The sequence below is a fragment of the Mastigoproctus giganteus genome, chromosome 10, assembly GCF_048544385.1.
Source record: "Mastigoproctus giganteus isolate SK-2022 chromosome 10, ASM4854438v1, whole genome shotgun sequence".
NCBI classification, from domain to species: domain Eukaryota; kingdom Metazoa; phylum Arthropoda; class Arachnida; order Uropygi; family Thelyphonidae; genus Mastigoproctus; species Mastigoproctus giganteus.
The window spans coordinates 186,517,352-186,542,902 of record NC_143584.1 but is presented as its reverse complement, the minus strand read 5'-3'; the positions used below and the strand labels follow the sequence as shown (position 1 = coordinate 186,542,902).

Genomic DNA, 25,551 nt, shown 5'->3' with positions numbered 1-25,551 from the left:
GCAAAGCCTGCATCGACATTAGGGGTGGCCATATCTCCTACTGAGGACCACCTCTTCCCTTTGTTCCATCTTTGACAGTGATGTATCTGTATCATGGCAGCCAGTGCCATGTTGCCATTTTTGAATAAAGTTCCTCTGTACTGTTTTGTGTCCGTTGTTGTGTCAGTGTTATTTCCTTCATAATTTCTGTACTTCATGAGGTTCCTTTGGTATGCTTTTCTCATATCCAGGCCACTCCTTTGAGAAGCTACAGGTGAAAACCTGACTGGTCCTTAAATTTTGCACACCAGTGTATATGCAGTAAAGAGTTCTTCTAAATAGCTGTGAAACTGTTAATTGCAGAAAAATTTACTTTTATGACTTATGATAAATATACAATGAAATAAATACTCTTCTCTAAAATAATAGCATGTTACTTTATAATTTTTATAATATATAAACTTCTGTGAAAGCAGTGATTTTTTTTTTTTTCATTACTTGTTCATACTAGGATGAGTGGCAGCTATATAACTAAAAAACACAACAAAATTCACATTAATATCTTATTGGCTAACCCCTTGCTTTGATGACCGCTGCACAAATGTCATGGCATTGACTGGATAAGGTTCTGAATGTATTCCTGGGAAATCTCATGGTATCAAACACGAATTAATGTCTCCTGCAGCTCTCTAAGTTTTTTCAGTTTCTTTTGCATTACCGAAACACCAATTTTGTTTCAACAATTTTCAATTGGATTGAGATATGGACTGTTCCTAGGCTGTGTTATTGTGCAAATTAATTTATCCTTCAACCATTTTTTTCCCTTGTGAACAGTAAAGACAACAAAATATATTACATTTATTTAAGCAAGAGTGTGACATTTCGTAAATTTAAAACTGCTAATTTTATGAAGTAGTATTTATGGTTTTTGCTCTATGACATGGAGCAGAGTTGTCCTGAAAGATGCAATTGGCAACTTCCCCATAGCGATTTCTAATTGTGAGAAGTAATTTTGTCTCAAGAATGTCCTTGATCACCTCAGCATTCATTGCACCCTTCACAAATTCAAGACAACCAACTCCTCTATATGAAATACAGTTCCATATCATTTGAGAAGCAGAATATTTCACTGTGGAGACGATGCAGTCAAGATGAAATTCTCCTCTTCTTCATCTGACAGTCTGCTGGCCTTCCGTACCATGCAAGTTGAATTTTGATTCATCAGAAAAAATAACACATTTTCACTGATCCTCAGACCAATGAGTATGGTCTTTTGCCTACATCAGACACTGGGCTTTCATTTTTTGCATCAAAAATGGATTTTCTGGGGTGATGTGCTGATAATCCTGATGAGAAAATGCATCTATGTACAGTAACAGTACTTGCCTTTATCCCTATATTCTCCTCCCATGCTGTTTAGAGACCTGCAATGAGAATCTTCTGTTTCGGACACATAGATGGACCAGAAATCTGTCCTACGCTGCAGAAGATATTTTGTGTATATTCACTTCCTTTCTTTCTGTTTAGACTGCCAATTTCTGATAATTTTTGCAATAAATGTGCCACCATTGACTGATTACAAGTGAACCCTTTTAGCTATTTCATGCATAGAATGTCCTTCTGAATTCAACACAACAGCAACACCTTTTCCCTACATGGTGTTAACTTAGTCAATGCAATAGCACAGAATACTAGCCTTGTGGCATATGCACTATATTTATACTGCCACTAAGGTGATGCAATCATGAATGGCATGTAACATCATCTAAGAGAGCTTGCTAGAGATGGATGGTGTAATAGGGCAAGGCCATTACAAAAAATATATTATGAAATTTCTCAGAAATTCAGTGAGTTTTGCAGGTAATGCAGTTTTTTTGAGCATCACTGTAACCCAACTAGAGAAAAAAAATTTGAAAAGATGTCAAATTAGAACAGTAGGCATGAATGTTGCTGTCAAGAGGTTGTCCTGAATGTTTTGGCATATTTGTTGAAGATATTCTCTGTAATACACTACCTTTCTTGCTTTGGAAGTACTAAACTATGGTGTTGAGTTGAGCAGACTTTGCACTCCAAGATGCCTTAGATACCAAATAAAATATGTTCGGGCAAGTTTAGGTAAATATGGTCAGCCATTCTGAGTCATGGATGAACACTGGACTTTTTTTTTGTGGATACTGTTGGCTAGTGAACACCTTTCAAATCAAAAAAGTGAATTGATGTGAAAAGCATAGTGAATGAATAATCTTTCATTAAACGACAGAGAGAGAGAGAGAGAGGGGTGGATTAGACAGTCAGACCATGTAAACATATAGCATAAAGAAAGACTTATTTTACATTTCATTCAATATAAAACCAGAATGCCCATTTTCTTGCACACTTTAAACAGATCTCAAATTTTGGTGTCACAGCGTATGATGGATATGTATATTGTTGAATTATTGTAGGATTATCATCTTAAGAGATAATGGCTAAGCTTTGTAAAATATACTCTGAACACACATATAATGAGAATTTTTTTATATATGTATATATGTTTACTACTTAGTCTTTTTTTTTTGTGCTTTTAGAACTTAGACAGTTGGAAATCGAGAAGACGGAAACAATCTGAAAAGCTAATTCAAAGAGCAGAAGAAATGCGGCAGATTGAGGAGCAAGATCAAATGAGACAACTTCAGCAAAAGAAAGTAAAGACAAAAACATTTTCAGAAATGATTGGTGGAAGGTGAGTTTGACATTTGTGTAGCTTTATTAACAAAATATTTTTGAAATTGAAATGTTTAATGTATGTTTAAACATTTCAAAGGATTAATTAAAACTAGATGAGTTAAAACACAGATCTCTTGATATTGCTGAAACTTATTGTTTTTTAAGTATTAGGATATATTCAAAGGTTATCACAATGGGTTTAACACTATTAGGGAAGGATATATGCACTATATTCAAAAAGTGCTTTGAATACTTCCAAATATTTACCGAAGCCTTTAGCTTGATAATATATTAATATAATAGAATATATGTTTTAAAAATCAGCATAGAAAAATCAATGCAATTTTTGTGCTTGCATGTTATTTAATAGGTTTTCAGTATTTGGATTTATTTTTGTTTTTGATAGCAAAATCAGACTGTCCAAATGATTGTATGTTAACACCGATGTATAGTGTACTTGTTTTTAACATAGTTCATGGTATAAAATATCTGTTCATAGATGTGTAAGAAGGGCCAAATTGGCACATAAAATGCACAGTAGGATCATGGATTTCTGGCTAATAACTTTTATGAACAAATTTTAAAAATAAGCATTAAGTCAGGAAAGATGGACAGTATCAAACTTCTGAAAGGTTTAAATTCCAAACAGAATCCCAAATGGTATCAAGCCTCTGAAAAGGCTAAATTCCAAATGGTTCTGAATACTCATAATTGCATTTTCAGCAGATATTTTTTGCTATTCATCAACCTATTCTCTATTGCAGGGGTATCCAGCCTTTGTCAGTGAGGGGCCAGATTCAGATATTTTCAACTCTCTTTGGGCCAGTGAGAAATACAAAGATATATTGCAATTATCCAGCTATTTTCTCATATGTATGCCATATCAAGATGCTTGCTTATGCCTAGAAACACATATGTAAACGGGCCCTTAAAAATACTTTTACCATTAAAATTACAAATGCAAAGAACAAATTTTAATGAGCTATTATACAAATAGGCAAATTAATGAAATATTTGATGTTTTTTCTTGCACAAAAATTCAATATTCGTTGGTACACTTGCCATAGCAATATGAAGTACACCGCATAAACGTTCATCTGTCAATAATGATCGTGATTTTGATTATATTTTTCATCAATGAAAGGAGGCTTTCACAACAGTATGTGCTACCAAATAGCACAATAAACTGAACAGGATGGCTTGAAAGACTGGGAAATGATCCTTTTTTGATGTATTTTCTATAAAAAGTGAGAATATCATACTCAACAAAAGCTCTCCTCAAATGACTGTTGGCTTGAACCATTAATTATAGCTGAAAGGCATTTTATATTTCATCAACATTTATGCTAAATGGATCAGCAAAAATTTTAAGCTTGAGACTACAATTCCTGACATCTGCAAATTTCTGATCAATTCATCTATAAGGTAATTAATTAATGCTGAGTATTTTTTAAACTTAATCATTTCAGCATGTCTTGCTGAAAGTGTTATGAAGTGGTAATTTTTTTTAAGAAGTAACTGTTTACAAAACAGATTTAATTTATCTGTTTTGTAAACAGATAAATTAAATCTGTAACATGCTCATATAATACACTTACTAAATGATCTTTTCCATATAGTTTTATGTTCAATTCAGCAAGATATGTCGTATCTACTAAGAAGGCAAAATCATTCTATCATTCCTCATCCATGATGCTCATATCCTTTCCCCTTTTTTCTCATAAACACCTTTATTTCTTCTATCAGGGAGTAGAAATGTGCCAATGTCTTTGCTCTACTAAGCCGATGAATGTTACTGAAAAATATTATGTTGTCATATTTTGACTCCAAATCATCAAGAAAAGTCTAAAACTGTTGATGATTATGCCCTTATGATCTAATAAACTTAATTGTGAAAATAACAACTTCCATCAGATGCTTCCATGAGTTATACAGGTTATATCAACACAAGTTTTTTTTTTTTTTTACTCTAAATTTACCTACCACACTTGAGATAGGTTGGCAGGTTGGATGACAACCTTTGGCGGGCCACATTCTGGCCCACAGACTGTATGTTGGAAAATTCTGCTCTATTATATGACTTTTCTCTTATAGAGAATGGCTTTACATTGAGATATTTATCTTAGTTTTGAATTCTTTAAAAATGAGTCATATATCTCGTTATCAAGTCACTGGATTTATTAATTCTTGCAACAATTAATTCTTGATGAGATATTTACCTCAGTTTTGAAGCCTTCAGAAATGTGTCAGATACAATTGGTCACCTCTGAACTACATACTTAACTATTTTACAGTGGTTCATCTACTAAGACTTTGTCTAGTGGATGATATTATTTCAGTTTTCAGGATTATTTCAGGATTATAATACTTATACCACACTGACCTTATCAACAATTTTTATGGGAAATTTTTGTGTTATTGAAAATGTTCATTCAGACAGACTTGACTGTAGTTATTTATATAGATGGTGTCTTGTTAACAATATGTTATTTTTATTTCTTATAGATCGAGGAACAAGACGGATTATCTTTCTTTATACTTGGAAAATGAAGAAGATAACAGAGCAAGTGGTAGCTCTGAAACTGATGATGCAGGTAACACTAATTTAGATGGTCAACATTTCACACTTAGGTCAGATATTAGTGATGTTACATCAGAGACAGAAAGTATTGCTGGGAGTGTAGATAGTGATTCTCACCATTCGGACAAGGTAGGAAATTTTTGTTATCAACTGGTTAATTATTTATTTAGCATTTCTAAATGAGAGATCTGTGCCTGTTTGAAAAGATTGTTTATCTTTCTATTGCAAACATTTTTTCACTGTTTCACACTTGCTTTGTGTTGAAAATAATTTTTTTAATAAAATTTAATAAATAAAAACTACTTACGGACAGCTTAAATATCAACATTTTGACTGGATATTATTACCAGCTCTTATCTGGAGAATAAATTTATATTTAAAAGAACTAGCAAATAAGCATAGCACCTAATGTAGTATAACAACAAGATATGGTGGTTTAAACAATATTAGATATATAAATTATGCAAAATATGTATAATAAAATTAAAAATGAGAGAAGCTGTTATTATTAGAAGGAAAGTTTGGCTTCTATGTCTTGCCTTCTTTTATGTGACATAACTGGAGTTAAAAAATTATAAAATTTGTATGTAATATATAATCTACTAAACATGCATGTAGTAAGGAAATGAGAGGCATCCTTAAGCACTGAAATCAAATTATTAAGTGTTTTTTAAGTGTTTAAGTTGCTCACATTTTGTTTCTATATGAATGTTTATTAGGTTATATTTTATCTTTTACAGTTTGTCAACACTGACGTATGAGGGATATAAAAGCCCAGCTGACATTTGCAGGTGTTTCATCTTTTTCAGAGAACTTAATTATGTCAATCTTTGTACTCATTGTTATGGTTCTATGTTTTTTAGAACCAGAAACATCTCCAGCACTTGCTTTTCTCTTATGAGTCATTTTAAGGTGCAAATGCATTTAAAAAATAATTAAAACAATATATAGTTGTCTCACAATCACAGTAGTGCCTTAACTAAATGACTGTAAGTCAAGAACCACCTTTGAAAACATATGTAACCATTATGTAATTGCTATTTTCCATAGATTTAAACTGTTCGGTTGCAGAAACTTATTGATGTTTTTTCAAAAATAAATAAATAGATAATAATATTAATCAAAACAAGAAACCATTTTATATATATCAGCCTGGCCAGCTAGGTAAATGTCATAAGTGTGGAATGGTGGAGTATATTCCTTAATTAGTAAATGTTGTAAGAGCAGACTGTTGTGCTCTTACAACATCTAATTTCCTCCACTGCAGAGTAACAAAGAAGCATCCCATTCAATCTTATTAACAAGGACATCTCCAACATTTATCTCATTTACCAAAGAAGACCATCAGAGCAAGTGAAATTCCAAATAAAGCAACTTTTGGTTCTGATAATGTCCCCCTTTTCATAGTTAAAACTGAGCAGGCCTTAAGTTATATGTGGTGCTACATCATGCTTTCAATTAAATTATACAAAAAGGCTCCTTCACCTGTTTATGGAGCAATTACATAGCCAGGCCCATTCCCAAAATAAAACTTTTGAGTAGGCCTTTCTTGCAGCCCACACTCTACACTGGTTTGGGCAGTACCTGAAGGCCCTGAACTCTGTTTTAATGGGAAGATCAATGGTTAAAAAAAGTTTCTCTGAGATTTTTTTCAGCTGCAGAAAACTCTCAACAAGAAAACAGTTTCCTAGACATTAGCTGTAGGGAGAGTTGATTTGATTTTTTTGATTTTATTGGTGCAAAAACGACTGCAGTTATAGTAGGGGGAGGCATTATGACGTATTACAATAGTTGTAGGTTTAACATATGTCCAGCGTTTGGTGGCAGTCACATTCAGCAGCCAATGGAGGTAGTAATGATGTCTGATGTAGGTTTGTGTCAATACATTTAAATGCCTTAGGATGCAAACAAGATGATGCTTCCTCCTCTCCACATATGAAATGATCTTCATTCATTTTGCTATTCCTAAGAGCTCCTTTAGATACAATTTCAGTCGTGTTTCTGTATTAACACAGCCCTTGTGTGACTGGACATAAGGAATAGTTGTTCACTGCATATAACATTAGTTTTAGTTACTGTTTTCAAAATCTAAGTTTCTTTTGTACTAAATAGAAGTATAATATATCAAGGATAGTATAAATCTCTGAGAAGATATTTCTGTACCATTTGCACTATAATAATTTTTTATATATTATTGTTCTATTTAGTACAGATTAAATTTTGGTTTTGTATAAAAAATTAATATTATTTGCATTGAACATTGATTCAACCCTACATGTACCTTTAAACTTCTATATTAGCAGTATAGAGCTTTAAAAGACTAAACTTTGTTGGGTAAATTGAAGAAATTAATTTTCTCCACTGCAGAGTAACAAAAAAGCATCCCATTCAAACTTATTAAAACTTATTAACAAGGACATCTCTAACATTTATCTCACTTACCAAAGAAGACCGCATCTAAACCAAAGGTGATTTTTTTATGTTCAGTTCAGTTTTAAAACTAATATCTAAAATCTGATTAAGAATAGCACATTAGTGCATTGTTTTAAGAATGATATTGTATAATTATTATATACTATAATAATAGTGCATTATTATACAATATGAGCTATCATTGGACATGGCGCCTCTGTAGCCAGGTGGGCAGGAGCAGCAGTGTGTAGTACACGCTTCTTGATTAGACTAGGGTTCGAGCCCGTGACCACCGAATGCGGAAAGGTCAGGGAATGACCACCGCACATCCTGGAGAAATATGGCCTTAGTTGCTAATGCTCCTAAAAACCAAATAACAACAGCAACAACATTGGACATGACATCATTTTATATTTTTTTCTTAAATTTTTTTTTAATTGAGTGAAGGGGAGAGAGAGAGAGAGAGAGAGAGAGAGAGAGAGAGAGAGAGAGAGAGAGAGAGAGAGAGAGAGAGAGAGTGTTAATATACTGTATCTAGACAAAAGTGGTTAAATTTCTTGCCTATTATGAATTCTTTTTATAAATAATTCTCTAGTAAACTATTTAAAAGAGCATTTGTGTATTACATTTTATATATTTACTTATATATTTACATAAAACATAAAGATATATTTATTTCATATAACTTTACATTTTTTTTTAAAGTAAATTATAATTTATTTTTATATTTTATATGCCTTTCAGTTTGGAGAAAAAGATCACTCTACTTTACAGGATAAAATATATCTTTCTCAGACATCTTCATTGAGAACCAGGTCTCCTATAAGTTGTTCATTTGATGACACAAGATCCTCTGTTTCTGAAAGATATTCTAAAATGGATCATAGTTCTGGTGAACCGTCAGATATTGAAGTACCTCCAGGTGAATCTGATCCAGTCTCATCAGAAGAGGATGCAGGCTGTTGTGTGACAGCCGCCAATGTTGACTCAGGTCTTGAGAGTCTGTGTGGCAGTCACAGAGCTGGTGACATCCCTGACAGTGCCTCAGATTTCAGCCAGGACAGCTGCAGTGGATTGGAAAAAAATGCTGAAGCAGAATCTGAACCATCATTTGATAAAGCATCTGAGGTAGTTCAAGATAAACTGGAACAATATGAGGAATTAAGAAAAGATCAGCTACATGATGGATTGTCACACAGAAAGAGGCCCGAGGTAAAATTCTGTTAATTTTTGTTAATTCTTACAGAATTACAAGATTTTCAAAATATGATGCTTCTATCGATAATTTTTATAGCCATGCTAAAAGTAAATATAATCAATAATTGTGGTTATTGCTTGATTTGTATTAAACATTATCTAATACCAAAACATTACTATTATTGCCACTGTAGTCAAAATATATACAGGCCTTTTTGAATGTACATTCTTTAAAGATAGATTCACTACACAGGTTGAAATTCCTCATGCAATAAATATTTAATGCTCTACTGCTCATTTTATACATTTTAATTTAACTGTTGTTTCAATAGTTTTTCTTTTTCCTTCTTTTTTTCTTTTAAGGACTTTAATGTTTCCAGTAAGCAATTTGGAGTCAAGGACATTGTTGCTTCACTGTTTCACATGAGTACAGCAGCCTTGATTCTGATGAATCACTTAACTGTTTAATTAGAGTCAAGGACACTGTCTCTTAATGATATGCAACATCATCTTAGCACACCCTATCCTGATGAAGTTGCATATCATTAAGTGCCAATTTTAAGTCATTATAAAGTGTGTAACTTTGTATATATTAAATAGTTTGTATCTTAATTTTTTTTACCTATTTGTAATACAGGCCTTTTTGGACACTGCCTGACAGTAAATCTAAAAACCAAATAGATCATGTACTTATAAATGGCAAATAGATTAAAACAGTAATGGATATACAAACAATGAGAATTGCAGATGATGAATATATAATGGCTATGAAGTTGTAAAAATAAAAGTAAAGATCAAATTCAGAAAGGCAATGCAAGGTCATCCAAATTGGAAAGGCTTGGATGTTTCAAAATTAAAACATATGGATTTAAAAGACATATATGGTGCAACTGCAAATTAGATTCCAAATGTTATCTGAAAATAAGAACATAAATATGGTAGAAAACATATGGAATACTGTGATGAAAGTTATATGGGATATAGAACAGATAGTGGGTTATCATAAAAGCAAAAAAGATTAATACACACCTGAAGATAGTTGGAAACCAATAGAGGAAAGAAAAAATATAAGGAGAAAAGAATAATACCCAAAGAGAAGTAAATAAAATAGAATTTGATGAAGAATACAAAACTGTAGATAAGAAAGTGAAAAATAGTATAAGAAAAGTAAAAGATCAGTATAAGATATGATGGAAATAGCATCCATAACAGAATATAGAAGAAACGATACAAAATAATAAAGCAAATAAAAAATTATCACAAACAAAGCATGGGACTTTTACAAAGTAAAGAAGGAATCTTAATTACAGAAAAGGGAGAGCAAAGTTGGCAAAACTATTTTAAAACTTTACTAAATGTTGAAAAGACTAGGGTAATACATATAGACAACAGTGCATACTCAAGTTAGAAAAGGAAAATAAAAATGTAAAGAGAGATCTTTATGCAATGAGAAATTGTTAACACATTTAAGAAATTTAAAAAAAAATGGGAAAGCCTTGGGATTTGAAGAAATATCAGCTGAGATGCTAAAAAGGACAGAAGGTTCTGAAAGCATATTTGATAGTTAACCCTTCATCCATCACTCACGCAGTGTCTGACAGACACCACTTTTTAAATTTTTTTTTTGGGAATAAAATCAGATCTTCCCTTATACCTTACCCTACCAATATTCTCTAAATGACAATATGGTACTTCAGTTTTTGTTTTGATTTTCCTGCATTAAAAGGAGTTAATTGTTTCTTTGGCATCTTCGGACAGATGCTATGTGGCTAATTTTAATTTTGTTTTTGGAATTAGTGGGAGTGTCCAAGCACTGTCTATCTAGCTACTATAATTCATCTTTCCCCACCTCAAATCTCCCTTAAGGGCGGATGGACTACAAATTATGGATAATATATTTGTACCAAGAGCATATCATAATTTGGCTCTTTTTTATATTTGTTGTAAGCATTTTCAGAGTAGAGGGTGGTTTCTGAATGAAAATTGAGTGATGGTGGATATATAACAGATGAGTGAAAAAATGCATGCAGATCAGGAAATTTCAAACAGTGAAAAGTGTGTTAAATGATGCAAATATTAATAAAATACCAGCTTCAATTCAACAGAAAAATTAAAAAAAAAAAAAAAAAAAGGAATTTGTCAGGTGCTGTGAAAGCAACTGTGTTCCATTTAGGGATCTGAGCAGTAAAAGATTAACAAAAGAAATTGCGAAATTTGTTCACATATTGTGGAACCTGCAAAAAATGCATGTGTGGAGAAGGTATCTAAAGACTGGAAATTCACAATGCATGGTGGATCAAGAGGTTAGAAGCAGTTATAGAAAAGAAAAAATATTATAAGTAAATGTAAATTTTAGAAAATAAAACTAATAAACTTTGACATATCATAGCCCTGTATTTCTTTACTAAATATAAACAAAAAAGTATAATACAGGACTAAGATATATGAAAGAGGCCAAAGAAAAATCACAAGAAGGTTTTGGGAAAGATATGGAAATAAGAGTGAGAAAAATGTTTTGACATTTAGTTAAAAATTTTGGAATAGGCAACAAAATCATAATTATGATAATTAAAAAAAAGATTATAAGATTGAAAGAAGAAAAGGATATTTTAGCAGTATGGAATAACTACTTTGATTATTTGTTAAATGAAGGAGCCAGAGACAACATTGAACAAGAGAAAAAGATTGAAATGGAGGAAATTTTGGATCGGTCTCTATTATTGTGGTAAAAAGGGTTATGGAAAATATCAAGTAAGAAAGGAGCAGTAGGTGTAGATGAAATTAAACCTTAAATGCTGAAAGTAAGACAGGAAAATAGTGTAAAGGGGCACTACGTTGTATTATCCAAGTGTAATTTCCTGAAGGAAGAGTTACAGAAGATTGGAGCAAGACATGTACAAATATAAACAAAGAGGAATAAAGTAAATCTGAATGTGGCACTTATAGAGGAATTTCCCTCCTTGGTGTACAGATAAAATCCATGTAGGTATCTTAGAGAAGATGGTTAGACATATTATTGAATGCAGTCTTGAAGAAGACCTGTTAAATTCTAGGCAGAACAAGAGATATCAGGATCAAATATTTACACTAATACAAGTTATAGAAAAGCCACAGGAACCTAACAAAAAACTGTATTACAGGATTGTTGATCTTTAAAAAGGATATTCCAAATTTTAGAAAAACATGGCAGAAATGGTTCATGTGCCACCATGTGGCAAAAAGGATAATCATTTAAGGGAAATAAAAAGTTTGTATGAAAATGGAAAATATGTTGTGAGGATTAATAGAATAATTGGAAAATGGTTTATGGTTAAACTTGGAATGAGACAGGACTGTACATTATTACCACTTCTTTTTATTAATTGTCATGGACTATTTAATAAAAGAATGTCAGTTACTGATCACTTTAACATAGGTGATGTAAAAATCATTATTGTGTGCTGAATGATATTATACCAGTAAAATAGTAGCTTCTATGATAGTTAAGAATCTCTGAATACATTATATAGAGGTTGTAGACAATTTTGCACACTAATTTTTTACTCAAAAAAATTATGTAAAGTTGGGAGGGAAAAATTTAGTGTGTATAGACTAAATAATCAAAAATTAGTAATTAGAAAACATTATTCATTTTGTATATTTAAGAACAGTCTAATTTTTGGAAATAATAGAATGAGTAAAGCTAGAATTGTGGGAACCCAGTTAAAAAGATTCACTTGAGCAAAGAGAACCGTATAGGTAGCACAATGTCTTTCCACAAAAATTTTGTAGAAAATGCTTCGTGTGGGAAAAAGATTTAAATCAATAGATTTGAATACCATCAGACAAGTTTTCATCCAGCAAAACAAGCAAATTGACCATGAATAAATGTAGTTTACAGACATAATGCACTGACACCTTGTAGCTTAAGTTAATTTTTATAAAAATTAACTTAAGCTACAAGGTGTCAATTTTTTTTCCCCTCAAAGATGAGGGGAAAAAAATCTTTGGAGTAAATGACTTCCAAACAAAAGTAAGTGAAGGTGGTATGGGAATATAGAAAGAATGGAAAAAGGGAGATTAACAGATATTAAAAAAAGAAAGAAAAAAAAAAAGAATGGTAATAGGCATGCCCAGACGAAAAAAAGTAAGATCAGTGGTATCAAGTAAGCAAGCATTACAGGAAAGAGCATTTGCTCTGGCTATAGCCAAAGGTCTAACAGAAAATCGGATAGTATGAAGAAAAATGGTGAATAGTTCAGTATGTCTGATTTGTACTACAGGTCGACCATCACTAATCTGGCAGTGTTGGGACCTGTGAAGTGCCGGATTAGTGAGTTTGCCGGATCACCGGTGGTTATTTTAGCACATACATTTTACCAAACAGCTAACCACCTCCTCCTACCTCACGCTGACTACCAAGCTAGTTTAAGAAAAAAATTCCTGAGGGGCCAAAAATATTTAGGAAATAATTTGATTAGTAATTCTAAAATAAATATTGAAATGTCAGTGTTTCGTTTTTTTGCTTAAAATATGAAAAAAAAAAAAAAAGTTTTTTTTTTATGTCGCATATATGTTAGTTACTTTACTTCTTGTGAAGCCATGTCGGCCACATACATGTGACGCTATTACGGCATACATATGAAGGTAATTTGTGATTAGTTTATTGCACGTGCGGCGAGCGCTGCAATAAAACCAATTACGATAAAATAAACTCTCAAACATCGCAATAAGTTTGTCAGTATTGTTAGAGATTTTGTGAAAACAAGTTCGTTAGCGCACTGTATTATCCATCATATTGTGTTGTGTTTTTCTGCAAGTTTGTATGTGTGTTGTAAAAAAAAATCTAAAAAGGAATGGCTAAAAGAAAATTATTATTATTATTATTAATAATTTTCTTACTAAGATAAGAGGAACTGAGAGAAATTGCTGGAATTTACAATTACGTAGAGTTAAACTTCTCACAGACACACCGCTGTCGAGTTTTTCCAGAAATTCAACTTTATTTATTATGTACGGTGTTTGCTTTACGTTACGAGAGGCACTTCCTTTATACATTGGGACCATGGCTGAGGCTAAATGTGAGCAGGTTATAATAATAATAAATGCAGAAAAACAAGTGGGAATGGCTTGCCAGTTTAACCAACGCCACCAAAACAGTAGTGGCAAGTTGGTGCACTGACCCAGGAAATTTGAAATTATGTTCACAGAAATTATGTCCGAATTAGCGGTGGAACCAGATTAGTGATGGTCGACCTGTATTATAATGACTTGTATATCCATTGAGTATAACAGATTTGGAATGATGATGATAATTATATTATGTCAATGTATAGAAGACAAAAATGAAGAGGCAACAAGAGAATAAAAATGATATTGAGATATTAATGCCATAAGAATAATAGAATTAAATAAGAAAGGAATGTTGCATTTGTTTTTTTTTTGCCTTAAATTTTAGTTTAAATTGAATAGTATATCGGTTTGAGCAAGAGCTGTTTTAGCATTAGCATTAGTAGAGGCACACGATGCAAGGAAGCAAGCTTATGCAGCATCAGCCAAAAAAACAAACAAACAAAAGCTCCGATTTCACCCCTCTATTCATTCCAAATACCTGTCCAGCTCAGCCTTAAATTTATTTAGGCTATCAACTTTCACAACAAAAGATGGAAGTCTGTTCCACCAATAAACTACCCGCTGGCTAAAGGCAAACTTCTGCACATCTAATTTACAACTGTCTTTCCTCAATATGAATTTATGCCCTCTCAGGTGATTATTCTGAGCAAGAGGAAGAATCCCATTAGCATTGAGCATGCTCAAAGCATTCAAGGCTTTATACACCTCAATCAGATCACCTCGCAGGTGCCTAGTCTTCAAACACTGTGATCTGCAAAACTTAAGCCTTTCTTCATAAAAGCAACCGTTTGTTCCATTCACTAATCTTGTTGCCCTTCTCTGTACTTGTTACAACAGCTCTACATCCTTCTTAAAATGAGGCCTCCAGACCTGTATACAGTACTCAAGGTGTGGCCTGACCATCAGCTTATACAAGGTGATAATCACTTCTTATCCCTGCTAGAAAAATTCCTGTATATCATTGACAAGACACCATGAGCTACTCTTGCAGACCATCTGCACTGCTCAGAAAACTTCATATCTGCCTGCACAATTACACCAGGGCCTTTTCATTCTCTACCACTGTCAGTGTAGTAACATAGAGTTGATACACTACTCTGGGATTACTGCTTCCCATTTCAGCAAAGCAAAAGGCTCAAGCCAATGGAAGTGCTGTGGCTCAGGGGATGACTGAGGGGGGGCAGTTGCCCTCTGAATCACAGCCTTTTAAAATGCACTGCTTGCTTGATGTTTGTGGAGCAATCAGGTATGGAACATGATATTGCCAAGTGGAATGTCTTTGAGTGTGCATGATGTAAGGGCCTATATGAGAGCTTGAAGGACAAGGTGGATGCCCTCGAAGGATCTAAATTGAGGCGCCCATCAAGCACTCAGCTGCCAGTACTTGCACTTGATCATCACGCACACAGTGGCAACCCCCAAGGCAGAATGCGCTGGTCCCACTGGAACTAGTAGTTGTCGGTGACTCTATTGTCAGGGAAACGGGGAACACTGTATGTAAAAAGGATAGGTGGAACAGGACCAGGGTATGTCTGCCAGGGGCAAAGGTTGATGACGTTGTAGAGCAGATATCATCTTATAAGGGCACAAAAGGTGATATTGTTGTACACATTGGCACTAATGATATTAAGAGTAGGAGACCGGTGGAATTCCTTAACAAGTACAGGTCACTGTTGAAAAAAAGCCATGAATTAGGGTTGAATTTGAAAGTGTCTGCAATTCTGCCCAGACACGATAGGAGGGAGTATATGATGAGAGCCTTGCCGATCAATACGGCCCTGAAAAGATTGTGCAAGGCTCAAGAGGTAGAATTTTTTTCAGCTTGGTCTGTACTTGTTAACAGGAGAGACTGCTTCTACAGGGATGGGATACACTAAAATAGAAAGGGTGCAGAATATTTGCTGATGCTATCAAGGCAGTGTTAGTTGAGTCAGAAATCTGCTAGCTTTGGGGGATACAAGGACTAATAGCTTCTATTGGAATGAGCAGCAGCCTGGAAAACAAGATGCAAGGTATTTCAAAGACTGCTGGAAGTCATGTTTGTTTGTTATTTGGTTTTTAGGAGCATTAGCAACTAAAGCCATATTGCTCCGGAGATATACGGTGGTCATTCCCTGACCTTTCCGCATCCTACCTATTTGGTGGGCACGAGCTCGAACCCCGGTCTGATCAAGAAGGGTGTGCTGCTCCTGCCCACCTGGCTACGGAGGCGCCGCTGGGAGTCATTGCAGTACAAGTAAACACATGGGTTGTGTTAGGGTAGCTAAGAATAGGAACAGGTGAATGATGATTTCTCAAAACATCTAAGGCAGATATTGTTGGGATATCAGAGACATGGTGTCACACAGATATAAGGAATGCAGAACTGGAATTTGGGGAATACAATGTGTATAAGAAGGGAGGAGGGGTTATGCTATTAGTTAAGAAACACATAAAATCCAAGGAGGTACAGCCAGTCGACATCACAGGACAGTGCAGTGTCGAGTCAGTTTGGTGTGACATAAGCACTGGGAAAACAAAATTGAGAGTAGGAGAGTGTTATAAACCTAATGACTCTGATGAGTATAATGAAAACTGAACAAGGAAATAAAGTGGGCCAGTAAATCAGAGAGTCTTATAATGGGGGGTTTTAATTTCCCAGATATTGACTGGAATTTGTGGGTTGGTCACTCACACACTATAAAGGCTTTTGTGGATTTATTGGATGATTGTTTTCTACATCAGCATGTTCGGGAGGCAACTACAGGGAGTAATACTCTTGATCTGATTATCAGTAGTGATTCTTCATGCATTAAGAATCTGCAGATAAAGGAACCATTATGTGGCAGTGAACACAGTGTGCTGAAGTGGAATGTACTCAAAGAGGTAACTACCATCAGGGGCAAAGGGAAGGGTTTTTCCTTTCGTAAAGGTGACTACGGTGGTCTGAGATAGTATTTAAATTCTATACGGTGGGACCAACTGATGATGTTACCAACAGCAAATTCAAAATCGGAAGCATTCAAAGAATGTATCTTGGAAGCTACTAGGCTTTACATACCAACTAAGAAATATTGTTCAAGGTTTATCTGACATCCATTAGGCCTAAATGGATGTCAGATAAACTAATGAGACCTGTAGCAGAGAAGAAAAATGCATGGGATACATATAAATTAATGGGTCACATGGAAGTCTATGATAGATATAAGCTGGTCTGTAACCAAGTCACAAGGGAGATTATGAGAAATATTTGGCAAAGGATGCAAAGAAAAACAGCAAAGAGTTCTTTACTTATGCAAACTCTAGAAGGAGAGAGATTAATCAGATTGGTCTACTGAATATTGATTGGTCAACTGTTGATGATCCTGCTTAGGTGGCTAACAAACTAAATGAGTATTTTGCATCTACATCTACATTCACACATGAGGAGTTATTCAGGGAGGGGAATGCCAGAGGTGAATTAAACTCTGGCAGTGAGATAGATGATTTTGTAATAACTTAGAGGAAAGTGGAGGAGAAATTGTTGAAGATAAACATAAAAAAGGCACCCGGGGTGGATGGAATCTATCCAGTTATATTAAAGGAGGCAGCAAAGGACGTAAGCAAACCCTTAGCCATAATTATGAGAGCTTCTTTGGACTCAGGGGAGGTACCCATGGACTGGAGTTGTACAAATGTGACCCTAATTCACAAAGGAGGATCAAAGGGTGACACAAGTAATTATAAACATGTTAGTTTAACTTCTGTTGCAGGAAAATTAATGGAGGCACTGGTTAAAGAAGCACTGCAGCATCATCTAGACAAGAATTCAGTTATAGCTCAGACACAGCATGGTTTTGTTAAGGAAAAGTCTTGCCTGACCAATTTGATTGGATACTATGATGTGATACTATGATAAAGAAGCGCTGCAGCATCATCTAGACAAGAATTCAGTTATAATTCGGACACAGCATGGTTTTGTTAAGGGAAAGTCTTGCCTGACCAATTTTATTGGATACTATGATGTGGTCACAAAGGAGCTGGATGCAGGGAATAACTTTGATATCGTATATTTGGATCTTAGAAAGGCTTTTGATACTGTTGATACAAAGGAACTGGATGCAGGGAATAATTTTGATATCAATTATATTTGGATCTTAGAAAGGCTTTTGATACTGTTGCACATGGAAGACTGCTGAACAAATTGGAGCAGTGTGGCATTGGAGGCAAATTGCTGCTATGGATAAAGGGATGGTTGAGTGGGAGAAGATAGAGAGTGGTAATCAATGAACACTGCTCATCTCTTGGACTAATGTTATTAGTGTAGTCCCTCAGGGTTCAGTGTTGGGTCCATTGATGTTTTCTGTAATTATAAATGATATTGATGATGGTATATCAAGCTTAATGTCCAAGTTTGCAGTTGATACAAAGGTTGGCAGGGTTGTTAAGGACACTACTGATGCTATGCTGCTGCAACAGGATCTAGAAAAGTTGAGCAGATGGGCTAAGAGGTGGCAAATGAAGTTTAACATTGACAAATGTAAAGTACTATATATGGGAAGCATGAACCCCAGAGTAACGTATCAACTGTGTGGTACTACACTGACAGTGGTAGAGAATGAAAAGGAACTGGGGGTAATTGTGCAGGCAGATACGAAGTATTCTGAGCAGTGCAGATAGTCTGCAAGAGCAGATCATGGTGTTTTGTCAATGATATACAGGAATTTCTCTAGCAGGGATAAGGAGGTGATTATCTGCTTATAAAAGGCAATGGTTAGGCCATACCTTGAGTACTGTATACAGGTTTGGAAGCCTCATTTTAAGAAGGATGTAGAGCTGTTGTAACGAGTACAGAGAAGGGCAACAAGTTTAGTCAATGGAACAAAGGCTTGCTCTTAAGAAGAAAGGCTTAAGTTTTGCAAATTACAGTGTCTGGAGACTAGGCACCTGCGAGATGATCTGATTGAGGTGTATAAAGCCTTGAATGGTTTGAGCATGCTCAATGCTGATGGGATTCTTCCTTTTGCACAGAATAATCACCTGAGAGGGCATAAATTCAAATTGAGGAAATACAGTTGTAGAATAGATGTGCGGAAGTTTGCCTTTAGCCAGCTGGTAGTTGGTTGGTGGAACAGACGTTCATCCTTTGTTGTGGAAGTTGATAGCCTAAATAAATTTAAGGCTGAGCTGGACAGGTACTTGGAACGAACGGAGCAGTGAAATGGTTTTTTTTTTTTTTTTTTTAATGATGCTGCATAAGCTTGCTTTCTTGCATCTTATGCCTCTACTAATTCTAATGCTAATGCTAATATGTAATACTTTACATTTATCAATGTTAAACTTCATTTGCCCACCTCTCAGACCATCTGATCAACTTTTCTAGATCCTGTTGTAGCAGCGTACTGTCATTAACAACTCTGCCAACCTTCATATCGTCTACAAACTTGGACATTAAGCCTGATATACCATCATCAATATCATTTATAAATACAGAAAACAACAATGGGGTTAACACTGAACCCTGAGGGACTCCACTAATAACATTAGTCCACGAAGAGCAGTGTCCATTGATTACCATTCTGTTTCTCCCACTCAACCATCCCTTTATCCATAGCAGCAATTTGCCTCCAATGCCACACTGCTCCAATTTGTGCAGCAGCCTTCCATGTGCAACAGTGTCAAAAGCCTTTCTAAGATCCAAATATATGATATCAAAGTTATGCCCTACATTCAGTTCCTTTGTGACCACATCATAGTATCCAATCAAATTGGTCAGGCAAGACTTTCCCTTAACAAAACCATGCTGTGTCTGAGCTATAACTGAAGTCTTGTCTAGATGATCCTGCAGTGCTTCTTTAACTATTTCTTCCATTAATTTTCCTGGAACAGAAGTTAAACTAACAGGTCTATAATTACTTTTGTCCCCCTTTGATCCTCCTTTGTGAATTGGGGTCACATTTGCACATCTCCCGTCCATGGGTACCTCCTCTGAGTTCAAGGAAGTGCTCATAATTATGGCTAAGGGTTTGCTTACGTCCTTTGCTGCCTCCTTTAATATAACTGGATAGATTCCATCCACCCCGGGTGCCTTTTTTTATGTTTATCTTCAACAATTTCTCCTCCACTTTCCTCTCAGTTATTACAAAATCATCTAGCTCACTGCCACAGTTTAGTTCACCTCTGGAATTCCCCTCTCTGAATAACTCTTCATGTGTGAATGTAGATGCAAAATACTCATTTAGTTGTTAGCCACCTGAGCAGGATTCTCAACTGTTGAACCATCAATATCCAGTGGACCAATCTGATTCATCCCTTTCCTTGTAGAGTTTACATAGGTAAAGAACTCTTTTCTGTTTTTATTTGCATCCTTTGCCAAGGATTTCTCATAATCTGCCTTGGTTACAGACCAACTTATATCTATCATAGGCTTCCATGTCACCCATTAATTTTTATGTATCCCATGCATTTTTCTTCTCTGCCATATGTCTCATTAGTTCATCTGACATTCATTTAGGCCTAAACCTTGAACAATATTTCTTAGTTGGTATGTAAATCCTAGTAGCTTCCAAGATTAATTCTTTGAATGCTTCCAATTTTGAATTTGCTGTTGGTAACATCATCAGTTGGGCCCACCGTATAGAATTTAAATACTTTCTCAGACCTCCGTAGTAGCCTTTACGAAAGCAAAAACCCTTCCCTTTACCCCTGATGTTAGTTACCTATTTGAGTAAATCCCACTTCAGCACACTGTGACCACTGCCACCTAGTGGTTCCTTTATCTGCAGATTCTTAATGCATGAAGAATCACTACTGATAATCAGATCAAGAGTATTACTTCCTCTAGTTGCCTCCAAACATGCTGATGTAGAAAACAATCATCCAATAAATCCACAAATGCCTTACTAGTGTGTGAGTGACCAACCCACAAATTCCAGTCAATATAATGGGAAATTAAAATTCCCCATTATAAGACTCTCTGATTTACTGGCCCACTTTATTTCCTTGTTCAGTTTTCATTATACTCATCAGAGTCATTAGGTTTATAACACTCTCCTACTCTCAATTTTGTTTTCCCAGTGCTTATGTCACACCAAACTGACTCGACACTGCACTGTCCTGTGATGTCGACTGGCTGTACCTCCTTGGATTTTATGTGTTTCTTAACTAATAGCATAACCCCTCCTCCCTTCCTATCCTGTCTATCCTTCTGTACACATTGTACTTCCCAAATTCCAGTTCTGTATTCCCTTATATCTGTGTGACACCACATCTCCGATATCCCAATAATATCATCCTTTGATGTTTTGAACAACACCTCAAATTCATCAAATTTTTTTACCAAACTCCTAGCATTGCTGTACATGCAAGTATACATGCAACTGTTCCTATTCTTAGCTACTCTAACACAACCCATATATTTACTTTACCACAATGACTCACAGCAGTCTCCGAAATCCCCTGCATCTTGTTTTCCAGGCTGCTGCTCATTCCAATGGAAGCAATGCAAGAATCACTTTCACCTCTGCCAGTGTCTACTGTTAATCTATTAGTCCGTGTATCCCCTCAACTAGCAGTTTTCTGACCCACCTAACACTGCCTTGATAGTATCAGCAAATATTCTTGTATCCCATCTCTGTAGAAGCAGTCTCTCCTGTTAACAAGCAGAGTGGGACATGGGAAGGTTAAAGAATAGTAAGGCCTTGAAAATATGGAGGTGCAGATTGTTAATTAACATCAAAGGAAGCTTTTAAATGTTGGCTTACCTCTCAACTATGCTAGTTTCAAGGTCATATAGAGGAAGTGTTTTGGCCATTGCTGTTTATTTTCTGATGATGAAGAGGGAGTGGTATCATGAAATTAGGTCACAGATACAAATCTGCTAGATATTTATGAGAAAAAAAGTTGGAGACAGAGGAAGACTGGTTAGTAAGGAGAGAGAGAGAGAGAGAGAGTGGTTGAGTCAGAGGACTGCTCCATAAAATATTGATACAGGTACAGCAGAATAAATTGATAAAAAGTTATTGAAAATAACTTTTTAAAATTTGATACTGCTTTTCCCTTGATATACAGTACTGATCAAATCACTTTGTGTAATAGGCAGCAGAAAAAAAGTATCATTAGCAGTCTCTGTTCCATAATGATTTTTTATTTCAATATCCTCAATGTATAGTTCCTAAATTGAAGCTGAAATATTAAGAGACAGTTTTAATTTTTTGATATTAATCAAAAGTAATAATTGAGAGGATGGGAGAGTCTTTATGTTATAAAGACAAAAGTCTATAAGGACAAAAGTAAATATTCATTATAAAAACAAAATTTCCTGAAAAGCACATTTTCTATGTGTTTATGCAATTCACAGATGAATTTAGAATTTATGCAGTTTTTAGTTATTGCTTATAATCACTCTCTTTTGAAACTTAATTGTGTACCGAACTAGAATAAAAAAATTTCATTAAATGCAAGCTGTTTTTTTTTTTTTTTTTTTTTTATATGAAAACCCCAAGCACGAAAGGCATCAAAACCTATAGTACTCAGTACCGTGCATGGGTTGAAGGAGAAGTATGTGGGGAGGGGAATGCTTCAGTAGTTTTATATTTAATGCATGTATTAGTATTAATAGTGGTAAATGATGCAAGAAAGCAAGCTTATACAGCATCAACCAAAAAAAAAAAAAAAACCACAAACAACACTTCCTCTGTCATCTGTTTGTTCCTGCTAACACTTTATCTAGTTCTTCCTTGAATTTATTATTGGAACAAACTTACTTTCCAGATGTAAGTATGTTCCAATAATAAACCATCCGCTGGCTGAAGGAAAATTTGCACACATCTGTCCTTTACCAGTTTTCCTCAATTTTAATTTATGATCCCTGTTGTGTGTAGTTAGCACAAGAGGCAGGATGTCATTAGCATTGAGCTTACTCAATCCATTCAAAGCCTTAAGCACCTCAATCAAATCTTCTTGCAGGTGTCTGGTTTCCAGACACTGCATTTGCAGAACTGCAGCCTTTCCTAGTAAGAGCATCCCTTTTTTTCCCTCGCTAATCTTGTTGCTCTACTCTGCATCCATTCCAACAGATCCACATCACTTCTTAAAGTGAGGCCTCCAGAGTTATACGCAGTACTCAAAATGTGGCCTAACCATTTCTTTATATAACAGAATAATAACTTCCTTATCCTTGTTGCCAAAATTCGTATATATCATTTAACAAAATCTCATGAGCTGTCCTAGCAGCCCATCTGCATGCTCAGAGAACTTCATTTGACTGCATAATTACACCAGGTCTTTTTATTCTCCACTACCCTGAGTGTGGTACCACATGGTTGATATGTTATTCTGAGGTTGCTGCTATACAATACCTTGCATTCGTCAATGTTAAAATTAATTGCCACTTCTCAGCTCATTTGCCTAATTTTTCCTGATCCTGTTGCAGTAGCATAGCCTGATTATTGTTATTAACTACCCTGCCAACCTTCATATTATCTGAAAACTTAGACGTTAAACCTGAATATGCTTTCAGCAGTATCATTAACAAATATATAAAACACTGGGCCCAGCACCGTACCCTAGGGAACTCAACTAATAACAGAAGACTAAGAAGAGCAGTGCCCATTGGCAACCACTCTTAACCATCTCTTTATCCAAAGCAATAACTTTCCCCTAATGCCACACTGCTCCAAATTTATTCTGCATCTTTTTAACAATATCTAAGCGGAATCAAAAATAAATAAGAACACAAGTAGTTGACTGCTTTTTATCTGGCAATTTTCATGAAGTTTAATTTTAAAAATTGTATAACTGATTTTGTATATAACTTTGTCATATATACTTTTTTTTGTATGTAACTGATTTGTTACTGATTTTTGATTGTTTATGATATACTGAATTTCAAAATTTACCATTAAGAAAAAGTTGTTTAGTATGTTATTAAGCTGTTCCAAGCAGTTTAAATGATTTACTGGATGGCAAAATCATTCATTGTTTCATCTAGATGACTGAAATATTTTTTGTCCTTTTTAAAATGAAGTGAAAAATAAGAATAAAGAAGTATTCTGTCTTCTTCATTTGCTCCATATTAAAATTTTTTTTCTTAGCTACCTCTTTAATAGGATGTATCTAATATTCATTCCCTGTATCCTGTTCTCCAAATTATATTCCAAATTCATGTTCTGTTCTTTTTCTGTTCAGTGTGTCAATTAGTATCTTGTAGATCTGTATCTCATTAACTATGAACATTGATAAATATTCACTTGATAATTGATTTGATAATTAACTAGAACTTACAAAAAAAAAAAGTTAATTTCCTGTTTTTTTTAAAAATGAAAACCAGTCCAGCTGAACTACATATAATCTAGAAAGCTTGTACCTGAACTGTTCCACATCATAGATAATTATTGGTTGATGGGGATATATTATCAAATCTGAATACTTAGACTATAGGTGACATGCTAATCATCAACTGTGATGTGTAGCATGCTTTCCATTAATTTCCTAAACTGATTCAAGTCAGTAGCTTTTCTTTTAATCAAAATTAATTTGATATTCGATCGATAATTTGATCGATGGGTCAACTGTTGATGACCCTGCTCGGGTAGCTAACAAACTAAATGAATATTTTGCATCGACATTCACACATGAGGAGTTATTCAGCGAGGGGAATGCCAGAGGTGTATTCAACTCTAGCAGTAAGCTAGAGAATCTTGTAATAACTGAGAGCAAAGTGGAGGAGAAATTGTTGAAGATAAACACAAGAAAGGCACCTGGGGTGGATGGGATCTATCCAGTTATATTAAAGGAGGCAGCAAAGGAGGTAAGCAAACCCTTAGCCATAATTATGAGAGCTTCCTTGGACTCAGGGGAGGTACCCATTGACTGGAGATGTGCAAATGTGACCCCAATTCACAAAGGGGGATCAAAGGCTGACACAAGTAATTATAGACCTGTGAGTTTAACTTCTGTTCCCGGAAAATTAATGGAGGCACTGGTGAAAGAAGCACTGCAGGATCATCTAGACAAGACTTCAGTTATAGCTAGGACACAGCATGGTTTTGTTAAGGGGAAGTCTTGCCTGACCAATTTGATTGGATACTATGATGCAGTCACAAAAGAACTGGATGCAGGGAATAACTTTGATATTATATACTTGGATCTTAGAAAGGCTTTTGATACTGTTGCACATGGAAGACTGCTGCACAAATTGGAGCAGTGTGGCATTGGAGGCAAGTTGCTGCTATGGATAAAGGGGTGGTTGAGGGGGAGAAGACAGAGAGTGGTAATCAATGGACACTGCTCATCGTGGACTAATGTTATTAGTGGAGTCCCTCAGGGTTCAGTATTGGGGCCTTTATTGTTTTCTGTATTTATAAATGATATTGATGATGGTATATCAGGCTTAATGTCCAAGTTTGCAGACGATACGAAGGTTGGCAGGGTTGTCAAGGACACTACTGACACTATGCTGCTGCAACAGGATTTGGAAAGGTTGAGCAGATGGGCTTCGAGGTGGCAAATGAAGTTTAACATTGACAAATGTAAAGTACTACATATGGGAAACAGCAACCCCAGAGCAACGTATCAACTCTGTGGTACTACACTGACAGTGGTAG

General features: G+C 35.0%; 1 protein-coding gene across 5 annotated transcripts in view; it reads left to right on the top strand.

Moving 5' to 3' along the window:
* Positions 1–25,551, top strand: part of LOC150079642 (uncharacterized) — a 167,910-nt gene that overhangs the window by 86,367 nt on the left and 55,992 nt on the right. For all 5 annotated transcript variants that reach the window (XM_090382201.1, XM_090382200.1, XM_090382199.1 and 2 more), the window contains 3 exons: positions 2,547–2,701; positions 5,191–5,395; positions 8,423–8,890. In XM_090382201.1, coding sequence (XP_090238327.1) covers positions 2,613–2,701; positions 5,191–5,395; positions 8,423–8,890 — 762 coding nt within the window. In that variant the 5' untranslated portion in view covers positions 2,547–2,612. The remainder of the gene's footprint in view (positions 1–2,546; positions 2,702–5,190; positions 5,396–8,422; positions 8,891–25,551) is intronic.